This window comes from Tympanuchus pallidicinctus, unplaced genomic scaffold (genome assembly GCF_026119805.1).
Source record: "Tympanuchus pallidicinctus isolate F22 unplaced genomic scaffold, pur_lepc_1.0 scaffold29, whole genome shotgun sequence".
NCBI classification, from domain to species: domain Eukaryota; kingdom Metazoa; phylum Chordata; class Aves; order Galliformes; family Phasianidae; genus Tympanuchus; species Tympanuchus pallidicinctus.
In genome coordinates this window covers 3,730,126-3,748,865 of record NW_026294746.1, presented here as the reverse complement: position 1 = coordinate 3,748,865, position 18,740 = coordinate 3,730,126, and the positions used below count along the sequence as shown (strand labels likewise).

Genomic DNA, 18,740 nt, shown 5'->3' with positions numbered 1-18,740 from the left:
GGTAAATCCGGTTTACTTTTCCCCAAGAAAGACAGAGACACCCGTACACTATTTAAAAAGACACGTCAGCAAGTATTCATTACAGATTATAAATCACCCCTGTTCTTCTTTCTTTTGTTTTAGAGAAATTTTTTACATGCCATTAAAATATTGTTTGCTGAATACTACTACAAAGCTAGCCACCTGTAAAATTAAAGGCTGATGCTGCCAATAAGCGTTGAAATACCTTCTGTTTAAAAGGCAAACCTACTTTGTAATATTTAACACAACTGTATAAATATTCCTCCACCCACCCTGCACAATTTTGTTGGTTACACTGCATCCATTTGGACAACAACCATCTATGTCACCACACAGGATGTTAACCTTGGGTGGAGAAGAAAGAAACAATAGCAAATGAACTTTCAAGAAATCAAGATTACACATTCAGGCAGGGACCTTCAGGATAAAAGACGAGCGAAGACAAAAAACATCAGGGGACAAGTCAACAAAACAGCAGAATGGTTTCAGAAGATCATTTTTCATCTTTTGGATTGTTTATCACTATTTTTTTCTCCCTGTGTGCCTTCAGCAGCTCTAGAGAAAATTAAAGGAGTCTGGATAAAACGCCCAGAGGACGACTACTGCTAACAACACTAAAAATAACGAGGGTAAGTGGTGGAAAAACTCTGGTGACCACACACGGAGAACTGGAGTGGTAAGGTACAACAGGAGTTTCATCATTGCTCCCTCAGGACATGCAGGGAACATCCTAACTGCTTCTGGTTCTCTAGGGTTCCGATTACCATGCCAAACACACCTCCAGAGTTTCCTTATTAGTATAATAAAAAGCCTCCACACATTTGGGTTCTATTCCCAGCCTTGCTATTGACCTTGCATAGGTCACTTAACCTCCATCTGCCTCAGTTTCTACGTCTGTAAAACAGGAACGATGTTACACAAAATCCTTCGCAGAACATTTCGGACTGACGTGACAATTATGGCGTACAAAGCGTAACTGATGGTTCTGAGAGTCTGTACACACAGTGTATGCATTTAAGCCAAGGTAAAGCTTTTGCAATGACTAATTTATTCAAGTAAGAAGTTTAGCCCTTTTCTTTTTCTTTTTTTTTTTTTTTTTTTTGTGCTTGTAGATCATCTTTGGTAACACTTTCGGATTTCTAACAAATCTGTGCTGTGCTTTCAGTAGGTGCTAAAATACAAGATGTTTCTCTGGTCTGCCTTTGAGCAAGCACTGCCCTCAAAATCCAGTTGTGGGAGCTGAATGTTCAAAACTGGAATCCCAAACTGCATTTCTTGAAGACTGCTGTCCTCCAGTGCCTCAACAAGTTCCAGCCCAGGAGTTACAACAGGACTGGCTACACAGAACTCACAGAGAACATGGAGGGAATATTAAGAAACATGTACAGGCACGTAGCTGCAGCATAAAGCAAGCCAGATCAGTAGATGAGGCAGCTGGATCAGCGAGAAGCTTGCAACTGCTATCAGCTCGTGTGTGAGGGAAGATGCTGGAGTTCCAGAGCCAGGAAATTGCCCCTAAGCAAAGGAATCACCTCAGAGATAGAAATGGGTGAGGGGCAGAGCTGCATTGGGGCAGTGTGAGGGGCAGGGCTCGGCGCTGAGAGCTCCATGCTCCCCTGTGCCAGGCCCACCAGGCAGAACTGCTCGTCACCCACTGCAGCAGCACAGTAGATGAAGTTCATCAAAAGGACTGCGATTTCCTCCTTGGTTTTCTTTTAGTGTCCATCTCATTTGTCTCAGGTGGCCTCCTATGGAATGAGCTCTGCTTTTCTGATGCAATGCTTGGGAGCGGGGAGGCCCTGACTCTGTGGATGCCCTGCCAACAGGGCAAGAGCAGCTTGCAGGCTGTGCTACTGAATTCCACCTTTGGGGTACCTGCAGAGCACATGCAGGCAGCCCCAGCTCCTGGGATGCACACACACACACACACACACACACACTCTCTACCCGACACTAAGCTCACACCTCACAAACAAATTATTTAACTACTCTATCCCCCAAGGAAGACGGTGATCATTTCAGATGCAGCTCCCTGCTCGTCTCTCACATACACGCAACGACCTGATAGGTTAAATGCTGCCATTTAATTACAGTAATGGAAGCTGCTATTTTTTGGTTCCCTTGAATTCTCTCTCGCTCTCTTTTTTAAACACACACAGAATCATCTTTTAAACATGCATTTTATATTTCTGAGTTTAACAGCTGCATCCTCCTGCTTACTTGAGGTTTGGGAGCAATGATATTCTGATACTCTCCTCTGAGCAACTCACCTTTTAAACGCTCCATACAAAGGAATTCAGGTTGGGAGCTGCTGCAGGAAGGGATGCATGCAAGCACCACAGAGGCCAGGCAGCCTCCATTTACTTGGCTGGTTTGGGTCAACTTTGTTGAACCCCACTAACTCAACCCCTGCCCCCAAAGCAGCTGAGGATAAACACTACAGTGCCCTGAGTAACTTGACTGAAAATGCCATAAGCATCAGTACATCACAGAGTGTGACACAGTATGGCAGTCAGGACTGTCAGGATTACCTCACACCTAGCTGTTCCTAACACCTCTGAATCAGTTTCCCCACCCAGCACGGTGATGGTACTTCCTTTGCTTCCCACCACAGTTTGGAGTTTGCAAATTGTACAGGTCTAACCAAGAAGAGCAAACGTAAACAGAAGAACATGAAATGCATCTTATCATCTTGCCATTGCACAAAAGGTGGATGGGTTTGTCAGTTCATATTTGTACAGTACTTTGCATTTGAGCCGTGGTATACAAATATGAAAGACATATTTGTTAAATTCTTGAGCGTGCTGCAAAACACTTGTTTTGTTTTCTCTTCGGTGATTTCAGGGAGGGGGCTGCAGGCGGCCACGGACTACAGACAGCTTTATGGTGAGGAACACACAGCACACATTACGTGTGCAGCACAACTGCATGTGGATCTTACATTCTGTATTGAATACCAGTTAGAAAAACAATCTAGAAGCAAAGCATAGCTAATTCCAAGTAAAAATAAATCCTTATCTATGCTAAGGCCATGCTATGGGTAGAAAAATACCCATATTACACCTGTTCTCCACTTTATTTGTCCTCTAAATGTGAAAAGCTTATTTATTTGTTCCGAGGCAGCTGGCTCACGATCAGCCAGCCACCCATGCAGGGCTGTCGCCCATCTTCATTCCCTGGTACAGATATCCACCGGTGTCTCTTAAGAATGGAATCTTAAAAGGTGAGGCAAGGCAGAGACAAAGACAAATTTAATTTTATCACCATAAAAAGAGGACATTTCCACATGGGCAGCAAGGACATGAATATCATGTGTATGCGGGGGCAGGGAGGGGATTATAAACGCATTTTTGGCGAAATTCAATAAAGCTGATTCCACTGCATAAGGTCAGCAATTTACTTTTAAAAAATGATATGATTGCAACTTTTAATATAACCCATGTATTTGCTGCAAGATGCTCTAGAAGATTGTGTAATGTAACCACCCGACCTCTCCACAGGAGCAGAGATCACCCCATTTACCCTTTATTGTCTTGCTAAAAGCAATGCACATTTGCACAGAATGACAAAGTCAACGGCTTTTACTTAAGAGAGCCTCAGATTTCATTGAGAATGAATTCTCTGCTCTCCTCCTATGGGAGCGTAGTCTCGCCTGGACTCATCAGAAAGGATAGGAAAGAATGAAGCAAAGACTTAATTCTCCTTTTTGCTAAGGAAAGAATGATTGCTTTCCAAATTAGAATTAAGAGGGAACAGTGTGTAGCAGAAAAGTAAATAATAGGATTTCATGTTTGTGTGCATCCAAGACCTAGTGTTTTAAACACTGCAGAAATGTTGTCTAAGAGATCCTAGAGAATTATCTCATGCACGAACTTCTTTTATCTTTCCTAGCAGGAAAGTATCATTAGGTCTGAGATGGATTTCAGCAGAAGAGCAACACAGATTAACCTAATTACACTCCACTCCTTGTTTTGGCCCCAAGAGAGAAGGCTGTCTCTTTAGACTTACAATACCAGGTTCATTCACAGAGCAGATCAGGAACTGAATTCCTTTACTTGCTCCAGGAAGACTGTGGGGAAACCCTGGGCTGAATGACCACAAAGAGCAAATTCCCTCTGTAACAAAAATATTTTTATACAAACAAAAACTAGATTTCTTCATCTGTCTCAAGGTGAAGCTCGTTTCAAAGGTCAAAGCTGCAGGGCTGGATTAGGATTGCACGCAATGTGCCCAAGCCTTGACATCCTGACATTCTCGAGTTTGCAGCTCTCCCTTGCTGTACAAACCTGATGGAAGCAAATTCTCTTTAAAGTGTGGGTTTTACTGCAGCAAGCAGCTTCAACAATCACACACGCTACAGCATCAACAATTCCAAAGCAAGCACATAAAAGCAGTTTATAAACATAGTTAAAACATATCTAACTGCCACTGATACAAAAGTGGTAATTAATTCCATTTCACAGGTGGGCAAGCTGAGAACAAGCATCTTGTCCAAAGCCAAGCATGTCGTCTATCCTCCGATCTTCCATGTCTGCTTTTAGATTGCAACTACAAAGGTGATTTTCTTTTGGCAATCTACATTTATTTTCACTTAAAAACGTGATAAAGAATGTTTTAATTTATAAGCTGGACTCAGGAACTGGGTCCTTTTTGCCCACTACTAAGGCTAACTATTTCAGGACTCAGAATATAGCTGACTACTTTAGCATCATCTTCCAGAACAGACCTCAACCCACTCTGCTGTAATCATATTGGTTTTGAAATGCTACCAGGAATGGAAATATTATTTTGACAGTAAACAAGACAAATATGACTCAAAACACACTCATGGAGCAATAGAAGTTAATTTTGCAAAGCCATTTTTAACAGCTCTTTTACATTACGTAGTTACTGTCAGATTGCCAAGTGGAAAGACACTATTAAACCCATGACATTCTAATTATTTTTTTAAAATTAAGCCTACAACTGATATTTTGGAGCATCTGCAATTTCCCATAAACCAAAACAGTCTGTTCCAATTTATCAATAATTTTCAAGCTACAAAATCACATCAAAGGTGATTCTGGTCCCTATGCTGGAATAACGAGGAATTTTCATGGCCCAAGAGAAACAGGAGATGCAGCACACAGTTTATCTAATGCAATCTAAATGTATCACCTCTTGTTCAGTGCAGCATGTACCTAAATGGTTCAAGATCACCGTAGGTTGAGCCTGAAGTGAAAGAAAGAAGATGTTATCACTAATGCGACTTCTAGCCATTGTTACAGAGCTCACAAATGTGCTCTTACAGGACAGGGAATTTGAGAGACTCCCTGAATGGCCCTTCACAGCACCATTACATCAAAGGAGCACCTCTTGTAATGCATCTCCTCAGTCTTCCACATAAGAAGCCAAAGAAAAAGTCACTAATATTTCCACGTTTCTGCTATTAAATAGCAGAGCTTGAATCGAAGCCCTTCGGAACAATCTTGTTTAAAGCAATACAGCCTGCAGACTGGTAGGCCTCAAGTTTTCCCTGACTTTTCTTTGCCTTCCAACCAGGCCCAAACCAGACTTCTTGCCCTCCCTCGTCAGCATACTAACAGGTCACAGCCAGCAGGTTCACACTGAACTTCCACGGACAGTGTGAGATGACAAGCTTGCTGAAGCTATCCAACAGCAGTGATGATGTCTCCTGCTGGTGAAAAGCATTCCTATGAAGAATTTCTTAGTTCCAAGGAGAGCTAACTAACCAATGTCCAGCACAGCATTTCATACAGAAAGTGTTCCTTCAAAGCAACCTGAACTGTTCCAGTGAAAAGTAACCATTTTATTACTACAATTCAAAAACCCATTTTTTGGAATATTTTAATTGCAATATTATGATGTATATTATATCATTATATCAATCTCTTATTATCGGCTACAATATAAAAGGCTCAAGCCTAATCAATACAGATGATCTGATGGATCAATAGTATTTCATTAGATAGTCTGATATTTTAAATGCTAACACCATTTAAATATTAAAACATTTCAAAACTTAGAATTTACAGTGGAATCAAAATGTATTGTTCAACCTTGTTTCTAAATGCTACTGAGCCATGAAAAAACAATGGTTACGAAACAATGAAACGTACACTTAGTCCAGTGTTCTTCTAAAATAACAAACTCATTTGTAAGCAAGTAGAGTTTCTATCAACACACAGATGCACACATTTTTCTTAATCATCTGGCTATTCTAAACACTATCAGGTTGCAAACAGAAAGGACTGACTTCCTCTGTACACACTGCCATACTGCTAGTTATGCCTAAACTTGCAGCGGTGTTTTTCCTCGTTTGAATCAGTAGTGACTGGGACAAGTCAAAGTTGAGATCAATTTCTCCACATGGTTGTGTACTAAATACCCTCCTTCCAAACTTCCTTCCTAATCTTGAGGATTTATAGTAGTAGCTTCCTATCTATTACAAAGATTTTCTTCCAAAAACCCTGACAACTCCAAAGAATCAGTGTATCTGATTCTCTATCTAGGATGTCTTCAGGTGGATCACTTGATCCCATTTTGTTACCGTTCTTGCTGCAGTTCTCAGTACACAAGGAAATCTGTAGAGTTCATGACAAGTCTGGGTAACACAAGCAGTAGTAAAACGGGGGGAGGAGGCAGCAAGACGAATAGGCTGGCGCTGAACAGCAGGTGACAGATAGACAGGCAGAAGACTGGCAGGACATGTCCTGACGGATAGAGATTCTCAATCACGTTTCAGGAAGGAAAAAGAAGGCAACTAATACAAAATACAGCACTGTGGCACTAGTTTTTGGATCATCAGCACATTTATTCCTCCTGATTATGAGGCTCCAGCAGTGGAAATCTTCCTTGTATGTTGAACATTACCAGCAATGGACAGGCACAGTCAAGTACCAGAAACAGAAGTGATAACCACTAGCGCTTATTCAGATGGGAACGTTGAGAGCTTGTTATCACTGAAAGCAATCATTCTTTCACTCTTCATTCTCTGGGTCTCTAACAAGATCCTTTAGGATACAACCAATTATGCAGGGCTACATTGATCCAAAATTTGCATGGGTAGCACCTAAAGAACACACTGGTAGCACAATCAGGTATAGGACACATTTTTCTTCAAGCAGAATATATAAATTACATTAGCTGTACTAGTAGTAATAATATATTTTATAGTGCTTTTCAAGAATCTTAGTAAATTCAAGATCACTTAGACAAAGCGTTCTTCATTTCCTCCCCTAAAGACAGTGTAGTGACACTCGACAGCTGCTGTCCTCAAACCCAGAGATGGATGCTTTTCAGCAGAAAGCCCAGTGAGATGTAGATAACCCTATACACATCATCAAATGTGCTTGATGCAAATAGCTGCAAAGTTTCAGTGGTTAATGGGTACAACGTGCTCCAGGATCCTTAAATGAAAAGCATTATGAAAATGCAGAATGCTCTTTGACTTCCCTTTAACCTGTACAGTCATTTTTGTACATCTAACACAAGCTGTTAGACTTCCTCTCTGCTACTTGAACACCTGTTCCAAACTCCTTTAATAATCAGAAAGCATACACTCTCTGGTTCTACCAATGAAGTAGCTTTTCTCTCATTCTGTGCCAGAGTCGGCTGTTCTAGATGCTTAAATATACTAAGTACATTCTCACAATTTTTTAAAAAATTCCAGCTCTCACTTGCAGCTTTGCATGTGCAAGTGATGACGCCTACCAGGCACTGGCACAGAACACTCATCACTCAACAAGAGGACGAGCTGCCCTACCTGCACATACAAAACAGGACAAGTGCTCACTCACACAATCAGTTGTGCAGTTAAGTCAGGCCTTCATTCCATTTCTTCATCAGCTTTTAAATCCATATCCTGTCAGCACGTTTGAAGAGAAGGACAAGTCACCCAGCATTCCTTTAACACTTTGCACTTATGGCCTAATCACACATTCTTGTATTAAAACTGGTCATTTCCAGGGAAGCATAAGCTTTGGAGGGCCATAGCTACAAACAGGTATCCTAAGTACAAATAGGTATCTTGACAACATAGGTTACTGACTACCGTTTTTTTGCACGAATTGTCACTGGACTCTATCAGCTTGCACTGTAGAAAAAGCTTTGTAAAAACTGTTTGAGCTTCACTAAGACAGGTTAAAGAATTAATTACAAAGTAAAGCTGAAGGAGAAAATTAATTTTGGAAACACCAGAGGTTACTTTTCTTTTCCTCCCTTTTCTGAAGTGGGGGAGGAAAGGCAGTTATTTTCATCTTCATAGTGGGGGCAGAAGCTGGGAGCTGTCCTGTCGATAACCTGGCCATCAGAACAAGGTTTGTAATTAAAAGGTCAGTGACCTGGAAAGCCAGGGCCTCACTCTCAGGGCTTCTCAGTAATGACGGCGCTATTAAATTAAGACTGTTATGAAATCAATGCTAAAAAAGCTTTCATGGTAACGAGATTCCATTCAAGGACATGCAAACTGCCTCATGAAATGGACTTAAATTATAAAAAAGAAAAGTAATAAAAGAGGGTGAAATTGAAATGTGCTGAAGAATTTACTTCCTTTAAAGCCCTCCAGCAGCAGGCTGTGCTCCCTTCTCTCAGGTCCTCAAGGTGATCCACTTTGGTTTCTTTGGCAAAGAAGAAAAGACAAGAGTTCAACTTCCAAGAATGTAGACTACAGAAGGAAGAAAATTCACTTGGTTTTCTACTGGATATTCTGGGGCTGACAGCATTTCTTTCCAGGGACTCAGGTATCTTTGAGCTCTCATCGGGAAGAGGCGTCTACAGTTAAATTATTTATTCATCTCTTCAGAAATCATCACAGCCTGACCCTGTTGCACTGCACAAACCTGCAAGGCCCACACGAAAATGCTGTGCAGTCATTCTTTTCCAGTCTGCCCAAGTAATGAAACAGATTACAAGGCAGCGCACCAGTACAAAGGGCAGCACTCCCAGCAGCCTTCAGCACATCCCACCGAGCAAGAGTTTGACAAACAAGAGTTCTGTACATGCATATGAACATAAAACAGTAAACCAGGTAGCGTGTCTCCTCAAAACTGCTCAGCCTTCCAAGCGGACTCTTTCCCAACCAATTCAACTCAACAGCAATATTTACTTCTCCTCGCTGCAATTCCACTCACCAGTAACTCATTTCTGAGCTCCTTGTGTGCTTTTTGCCACAATCCCACACCAGGAAGGCATTGCTGTACTCGTTTTACAAATGAAGAGAGCCAGCAACCGAGGAAAAAAAGCTTCATCCAAGGCTACGTAAGAAGTTACCACCTAGCAGTTACTCCCCTCCCTGGGACACAAGACCAGCACCCCGAATAAAGGCCCTCCAATGCTTTGTGCACTTCCACCCTGACCATCTGGCCAGAAGTTACAGATTTGGAGTACGCAAAATTAACAAGCCACATGAGTTAGTGGATGGGTAGCTGAGCAATACAGGACATCTGAGGCACAACAGTTAGATGACAGACACATTTCCACAAGGGTTTAAGCCCCACATGTTGTCTAATTATTCCCAAGGCGCCGCTGATTCTGTGGCATGTCATCAGCAGAATCAGCGAGTTGGACAAAAAACAAACAGCATCTTTTTTCTTTCTTTTCTTTCAGATACTCTGAAGGGAAACAGCTGTTTTTCCCTTCATCTGAAGAAGTTCATGATAAAAAGGAGGAAATGTCATAAATTACACAAAATGCCAGTGTAAGCTTCAAAGAAAATGATAAATGATTCTAATAACTTCATGTTTCTCATTAATGTCTCTGTATTTGGGAGTTTGAAAGTGCTCGAGACAACACAGAAATCTCATCTGACTTTTGAAAGACCTTTTTACAAATCGAGGACACCCTCACTCTCCCAACTGTCATCAGCAGAGGCAGAGCAGGCTCCTGAGAGCAGTTCAGCAAACCCCTGACCTGTGATGAGTAACCAGGACAGGCTACTTTCAGCTGCTGCAACTACTGTTTCACAAGGAACCAGACCCAGTGCAGCTGGAGAAATGTACTGAGAACTTCAGTTCCTATATTAAATGCTATTAAAATAAAGTAAAAATTGATTGGAATTTTTACCCAAAAAACAAAAGGACGAAGAAAAATCCTAATTCAAAGCAGAACCATCTCTGCAAGTCTCCGAAGGGAAACTTCCTAGGCAAAAAGATTGCAGGACCTGAAAGCTCACCCACAGCTCATGCTCCAGCCCTACTCCTGTAGCTCTCACAGGCTGAAGCAGGGATAGCAAGAGGCTGCTGCAAGGGCAGGGCACATGGCCTCCCTCTGCATTTCCTTACACAGGGTTCAGTTTTTAACTAGAACCAGTGCCACAAAAAGGCCAGGGCTCTCTCTTACGTTCTCTGCTGGAAGAAGTCTGGACCAAAGCAGCTGTGAAGAAACCAGAGGGGCATCTCTGCATGCTTTGCATGACTCCCTACAACATTTATTTTTACTTAAACTCTTTTAACTTAAATGATTTCTGTATTCTAAAATGCTTTTTGGACTGGCAGTGAAGACTTCTCTAGCAGATGGTCCAACTTTCTGTGAATGGGGATAAGCACAGCCACTGGGATTACAGTGACTGCAGGAACAGCCAAGTCATCTCTCATTTATCCAGGCTGGATTTAGCCACAACACAACGGTCTCAGGAATAATTGCCCCCCTGTGCTAAAGCACATAGATACAGTGACAGCAGGAACCCTTTGCTCTCGAGCACTGGACAGGGATCACGTTGTAAGCTCAGTGCTCTGATTCCATATGGCTGTATTTCCAATGACTGCTGGCTACAAGCACGACTGGACCCTGCTCCTTCCCACCTCCTACTGTTAAGTTTTCAAACAAATAATTAGCACAAAGGGAAGGAGAGCTAATTAACAAACAGGAGCATACAAACAGCTATACCAAACCATTTCTGCTGTTTAGTAATTATTAGACAAGTAATTCATAAGAAGTATTAGTCGGGCCACAGTTTCTCTCTGCCTCCATCTCCCCACCCTTCCTCTTCTCCCAGTCAGGGATTTATTAAAATTAAACAGATTAGATGGAGCTCCTGATACTAAAAACTGTTCAGCGAAGCCTGCGGTGGGGAAGTGCAGAGCAAACACCAGAGACATTTGTCTCTAAATTGCTCTAAATACCTTCTGCAAATGAAATTCTAACCCAGCTGTGTTGAGAGAGAAAATGAGGAATAACTGGTCATTGTCAGCACAGGAGAAGATCAGGCAGTTATAATATTGCACGATATACTGGGGGCTAAGGATCTCTCGGCAACAATAGATTTTGTATCAGGTTACCCCGGGTAATCAGCACAGCTTTTAGGCTCAGCTTTCCCTTGCTTCATTGCTTCGATGATAGAGTTGAAATCCCCGAGCTTTTATGATTAATTACTCCCTGTAGGTCCACATATTTCAAGGAAAAACTCATGGAGCACAGCAGCCAACAGGCTCCAAATTTTAATGCCATCCTGATGGCAGGGCAGGGCAAGCAACATACCTAAGCATGGGGCTGGAACACTCTAACTGCCACTAGGACAAGCAGTGAGATCATCACATGAGAACTGAGGTACCCATGAACTACTTGTCATGACAACATTGCTAAAACACAGAACTGCCATGGCCTTCTACGTCCTTTAGTGTCCAAAATGAGCAGAGCAAAACATATTCTTAAATCTCCATCTCATGATATCAGGTCTGAGGCATCTCAATAAACAGTTCATATCCTCAAACAGGTTAACGTGTTCCATAGGCTTCTCTACTTGTTAAAACCCAAGATCCTTGGCTATAGAATTTGATGTACTCTGAAGCACTCATATCTTGAGTGTTCACACGGGTCACTCCCCTCTGAAGTCTGGAGCATCGTTCCAACTGCTTTAAGTGTTCCACAGTGCATGTAATTAACTCCAAGGTAAGACCGTCCTAATTATTTGCATCTTACATTAAAGATCTAAGCAACATGGTCCTTAGAAATGTAGCATAACATGGAAGGGAGCATAATACGGAGTGAACTTCACCTGACATGCACTGTAAGATCTTGACAAAACGCTTTAATATAAAGAGTAAAATAAACAAAATGTAATTTGTTGAAGAATCAGAAAGCAAAATAAATTCCCAAGTAGGCAGTAGAAAAAGTATGTTCCACCTGTCTAAGACAACATAGAATTTGTCAGGATCTACTCTGTCTCTACTACAGAAAATAAGCAAACCCAGCCAGCAGTTTACCATTTCAGCCTGAAAGCTGGGCTGACCCCAAGCTCGACCTTACCCTGACCTTGTTTACTTTCACAAAGTCCTTTGCCCTTCTCTCCTCTGCCTGGCTCTCTTCAGAAACCCCCGACCTTTTCACCTCAAAGCTGGTCATTCTAAAGCCAATGCCACCAAGGCCAGAACCGATCAACTCGTCCACAACTCCAAACCGTCCTCGTCTCCGAAAACATGCAATAATAGTTAACGTGAGAACTTCCAATGTGTCTTCTGTATTTTACAATTCCACATCTGGAGCCAATATTGCTCTAGTCGGTATGGAAGAAAAGAGAGTGGTATTTTTTATAAACTTCACATCTTTTTCTCAGACAGACTACCCACTTAGTGCTCAGCCAATATTCCACAGCAATACTCCTTAGCTTTATCCCTAAGCCAAACTCCCCCATTATCAGCAGACCACAGACTTAAAGAATCCATACCTTTCTTCTTCAGAAATGCTCTTCTGGTTGCAACTGGACTTTGGCGGACTCGGGGATTCTGTAAAAATTTCACTGCAGTCACAATCTGATGAGGGCAGGAGGATTGGAGAAAGAGAAGAGAGAAAAAGGTTGAAGTTAGGAATGGTCATTCATACTTCTCATTATGCATTCTGTACCGCAAAGCAAGGCATTGCATCTAACACATGGAGAGAGTCTGGAGCTGACACCAATCCAACTTTCAGAAATAGTTCAATGAACATCAGTTTGTGGCCCCGCTCTCATCAGAACAGTTATGCTATTTCGACCCAGAAGTCGCTTTTTGAATTGCTCTTTCAGCAGCTTGACCTGCACAAAAGTCTCCATTAAGATTCTTGGAGGTTTCTGTCATTTATAGTGATTTCCTTATCTTGTCTGGCTCCCATAGCTGATGGCAGCCTCCAAACATTACATGCGATCTGCAACAACAGACTGCTGCTAGGAAGAACACTTCTTTTCTATCTGACTGCTCCCTGCAGATTTTAAGAGATTCAGGTCTTTTCTGCCATCATTTCAATTGAGCTGCTAGCAGTAAATAAACCTTAGCTCATCATGACTGGCAAAGAAGCAACTTCCCATGTTTTGGATCACACAACAACAACAGAAACGAAAATAAATAAATAAAGTCACTTTTCATGACATAAATGGTTTGGTGAGCCGTTACTTCATGTTCCACCCCGGTAGAAATCACAGATTATTTTTGTCTAATGACTGACTTCCTCTACGTGCTTCTTTAAGGTGTCATAGCACTTAAAACAAACCACTTATCCAAACAAAGGATGAAGTCTGGGATAATACTGAACGGCATCAACAACAATAGCATCAGTTTTTTGCATTAGGATTTAGTGCCAGTGGAAGGTATTTCCTTTTTTTGTTCATGTGGCAGAGGTCAATTTTCCACATACCCTCCTGTATGATTACACACGTTATTACATGTTGCTGCACTGGTGGAAAACAGCTGATTCAATTTACCTCTGTACAAAGGCATCTGTTCTGGCTGTGGCATCAAGGGGAATCATTTGCCTGAAGTTAAGGGCACTTCGGCGATGCACCTTCCACGTCAGCTGGTGGAAGAGATGAATTCCTTCCACTCTAGCTAAAAATAACCATGCATTTCCAAAGAAGAGCTTTTTCCCCCCCAAACTGCAGCCTATGCCTCCTCCTAAAATGGTGGCACACGTCACAGCTATGTTAGGTAAGTCCTGAAGAATTCAAAGAGTTGAGAATTCTGCTCCAAAAAGGTTTTCAAAAATTTTCACAGCGGAAGAATGAAAACCAGCATCACTACTGAAATCACTAAGTTTCATTCTGTGTTTGAATCAAACCCTTCGAATATGCATTTCTGGTCAGAGAGCAAAGTTCTGATGGGTTTAATGGCACTTTCAATGTACTCCTCAGTGCATTCCATCAATGTTTCTTTTTTTTTTTTTTTTTTTTAAATTGCATCTCTTATTTCTTTAAATACATTAATCAGGCTAGTGTAGGCAAAACGGATCCATTGGACAATGCAATAAACATGAATTATCATCTATCCAACACACATAATGGCTTAAAAATACATAATAGCAGGTGTAGTTTAAATGATTAGTTATTACACCTGTGGTGGGTCTGATTCAATTGGGGAAAATCATCTTTAATAGGTTAAAAGGTTTAGATCACCAGGCTTCCCTTAAAGTGGCTGTAGAGAGGGTATGATGGAGTACGCTGTCATTACTAATTCATTTAAGAAAAACATGGGGGATACAGCAAAGAACAGCATAAACGAGAGAATCCAATTTAAACATCAGGTAAAGCAGAAAACACCTTTTAAAAAAGCATGATAAATGAATTTGGCAGAGAGATGAAATTGACATATTTATTTTAACGGGAATTTGACAAAGTCCTGGCGCTCTTTGAAGTTGGGGGGATAAAATGAAGGGGGTATTTTTCATTCTTTCCCTTTTCTTATTTTCCTTCATTATTTTTAAGTTTACATTCAGTGATTTTGAACCATAAAACACTACAGCACAACACCCCCCATAAAGCACATTTTGGTTTCACTGACGTGTATTTGATCTCTCTGGCTGCACGCAGGCGACAGGCAAATCACAGCCGATATTGCTGTGCTGGATGCAGGAATACGAAGCACACCAACTAATAACCTTCAGGTAATATGCTGAATAAGAAAGATGCCCAAAAGAGCAAACCAACAGATAGGCAAACATATCAAACCCACTTTCCTCCTAACAGTAATTACTTGTTTGTTTCTTCAGGAACTCCTCAACACTCCCTCCCACGTTCAGCGAGGAGATGCAGGCACAAAAGGCCCGCAGACCTGGAAGCCAGCGAGCTTTCAGCTTTAATTATCAGGTTTTAAGCACAAAACAGCCTGTAAGAAATGAACGGTATTTTTCATTGTGCTATTTTAATCACAACCCTTTTAACGTTTTATTGATTCTAACTCTTTATTAAAACTTATTTTTGCCTAGTAAAAAAAATGTAAACATTTCAGTAGTAAAATTCCCTCCAAAATAAACTTCTGGTTTATCTCTTCCCTGCATCATTTCCTGCATTATTCACAAAGTGTTTAATCTTAAACAACATAAAATTACAGGCAATAACAAACTTTATAGAAAGAAAATCCCAAACTCCATCCGATAAGGCCTCACTCTCCTATTTGTGTTTGCGTTTCCTCCTGCGGGCTGAGCCGAAACTTCTGCATTTCCCCCATTCACCTCCCATACATGAGCAACTCAAGAACCGATGGTGGCCGTGTCAAAATGCCAGTATTTTCAACATGCACACCCAGGAACTTTCCAGCTTTCCATGGCTCATTTTCTTGGCGTACAAAGGGCAACTGCAGCCCACAATCTAAAAAATCAGAAAAAGGATGGAGAAGATGCAACCCTGACAAGACCGTGCAGCAAATAGCACTCTGACTCAGCTGCTAACACTGCTCTGTACTATTTCTGTAGCGTTTGTAACGCTTCTCCGAATTTTTCTGCCATTAGGACACTGCCAAATAATGTGCATTGTATCACTACTGTGATTCTCAGACTGCCAGCACAGCCCGGCCAGCAGACTGGTTTCATCTAGAGGATCGGTTACGTGTTTCACTGAACAGCATAGCTGGTGTTCAGAAGGCAGTTAATTGCAGAGATGCGCGCTGCTCTGCGGTGCTCACAGATGGGGTTCTGACTGGAGCCGGTGGGCAGAACCCCGCTGCAGGTCTTCTCCTACAGTTTGATTTTCTAATTAGAAGATGAATGCGACTATTTGTGGATTGTATTTGCGCCTGGCCAAATTGCATAAATTCAGGCCAAATATTCTGCTTCAATGTCAAAGATATAAAACGGAGACAGGAACTTTATTGCAGATGTTGTGGGAGTGCAGCAAGCCGGTGAAATTCCGGGCCAAAGCACGGCACTTTGCTGTTACAGCCAAGGTCCCTCGTTCCTAATTCCCCCCCCCCCTTTGGTGTTAATGGGGAAATCAACCTTATTTCTTAGTATGCTCAACGCTGCAGGAAAGCAATCTAAGCTACTTTATCAGTTACTTGCATTAGAAAAATAAACCGTGAAATTTAAAATGCAATGGCAAATGCCTTCTTTCTACCATCTGAAAGAAAAAAAAACAACAACAAACAACCCTAAACAAACCTAAAGCGACAAAAATGGCAAACAAAACACCCTCGTCACTAAAAGCTCCACAGGGTTTGGTAACAGAGGTCTACACAGAAAAGAGAACTGGAAGCTGCCGGGAGTGCAGCCAGAAAGAGCTCTGACACATTTCCCAATGCTGGGAACCCTCTGTAGGTTATTACTAAACAGCATTTGTTGATAGACTGAGACTTTGAGATGACCTGTGATGTAAAGGTTGGGGCTGAATTATACGTTGCAGGGGATGGTATTTTGTCTTTCTGAGTGGATCTGTATCTGTTTAAATGCAACACTTCTTTTCATTAAGCAGAGGCGGCACAGGCCATGAACTATGCACAGACAGTTTACATTACATGTGCGGAAGCAATCAACACTGGCAATATACATGACGTATGTAAAAGAAGTTGGAATTAATTTTTTTCCCAGTATATTAAAAAACAGTAATATGGCAGTATCAACAAACGCTCAGCCTATTTCAGCCAGAGCAGAAGGCCACAGCCATAGGGCAAATGGAACTGATCAATATATTAGCCTACAGCAACACCCCCTCAGTGTACGGCTGTACGTTTGCAAGGCTCAGAAGATTAAATTGTCTGTGAAAGGTTTCTGCACTCCTACTCTAAAGGAGATACCCAGAATCCTGTTAACAAGCGTCAGGCTAAAGCCAGCTTACGTTTTAACAAGGGCTGACTTAAAAGCCTGGCGCTGCGATGAGCAAGAAAACCCCTTCCAACAGAAATGCCGCATTTTAGCAAGAAATCAGTGCTCTGTCAGGACCAACTTGACAAACATCGTTATCGGCGGCACACGGATATAGTTGCAAAGCAGCTGTTAATCAGAGAAACACATCATAGAACGCTGATGCTAGCACTCGTGAAAAAATGCAAGGGGCTAATTATGAAGCCATATATCTCACTAAAGAGGCACTGTGCTCGCAATTCCAGGCACAGCTCACGGGGCCGGGTCCTGGGACACCGCTGTGCTCCTCGCAGGATGAGCCCTGGGAGCGTCCCAGGGGGGCTGTGCTCCCCCAGAGGGATCGGCCGGGGAGAGGAGCTCCCCAAAGCTCCTATGGCTCCACGGAAACCAGGGCAGAATCGGGAATTTATTCCTACTGTGAGGTAACTCAGAAAATGACAAAGTTTGGCAGATGTCCAGATTGTGCAGAAAAAAAAAAAGTTTTAAATAAGAAAAAGCCATCACATAAAACAGCGCAAAAAGCAAAATGAATACAGCTCGAAGCAAGATTTGCACGAGTCAGAACCGGAGAGGGCAAAAGCAAAGAACGAGCAAGATCCAAACCGAACCCGAGGGGCAGGAGCCGGGACCACGAGGCAAAAGGAAAGAAAAAAGAGGTCGCAAGAAGTACGAAGGGCCAACGCCGGGTGCCGGGCACAGCCCGCCGACAGCTCCGCGGCTGCGAGCTGAGTGGAAGCGGCAGCGCCCGCGGCCCCGCCGCCCCCCGCCGCCCTCAGGCCGCGCGCCCCGGGGCGCAGCGCGGAGCCACGACTCCCCCTAGCCGAGGCGCGCCGCAGCTCCGGCAGCCGGGCCCAAATGAAGTGTTTTCACTCGGTGGAAATGAAATGTTTTGCAAGATGAAACAGAAAGAAAATTGAGGTTTTAGGTAATTACTAGTTGGCATTTACATATCACAGGCTGGTTCAACACCTATTCATTTTCCTCTTTTATTTTCAATTTTTTAAAATTGCTCATTAAAATGAACACATGACAGGGACGGGGGGGAAAAAAATTACTCTTCCTCTTTTTCCCGAGGACTACAAAATCCAGATCTACTTTAAATACATTTATCTATAATTATCGCATACACAAAAACCTCGCTTCATTTACATTCGCAGGGTGACCAAGAAACGCCGTTCTGGGAGCGGGTGGCAGCAGCCCGAGCCGAGCCGCGCCGAGCCGCACAGAGCCCGGCTGCCCTCGCACCACGGCCCGCCCGCTGCCCGCACTGAACACGGCTGTGTGCCGCGGCCCCGGCCGCCCGGCCGCCCTCCCTTCTACAGGCGTTCCCTTCTTCTCTTCTGCTGCTCTCTCTCGGAAGGGTCTCCGCACAGCCCCGCTCTCGGTTTCTTTGTTCCAGGAGCACACGCGTCACGTCTCCCTCGCACCCCCTCGCCCTCCCCGGACCCGGCGGGCAGTGTTTGACAGCCGTTCCCTCCCGGCTCTACAGTCTCTCCATCCAGATTCCCACTGTTCCCTTACGTAAATATTCCCCAAGCAAACCCCTTAATTTCCCTGCACCCTCCAGCTTCTTTAATTTTAACCTTGTGAGAGTCTTATTTAACCCCACGCTGCATTTCAGGATACAATTTGTGTGAAAAACGCTACATAAAATAAAGTTTTATTGTATCATATGTTAAGGACAT

At 42.7% G+C, this 18,740-nt stretch overlaps 1 protein-coding gene across 1 annotated transcript in view; it reads right to left on the bottom strand.

Moving 5' to 3' along the window:
- PEX14 (peroxisomal biogenesis factor 14) overlaps positions 1-18,740 on the bottom strand; it is a 73,306-nt gene that overhangs the window by 27,149 nt on the left and 27,417 nt on the right. Inside the window, exon 3 of the mRNA XM_052691459.1 lies at positions 12,683-12,767. Coding sequence (XP_052547419.1) covers positions 12,683-12,767 — 85 coding nt within the window. The remainder of the gene's footprint in view (positions 1-12,682; positions 12,768-18,740) is intronic.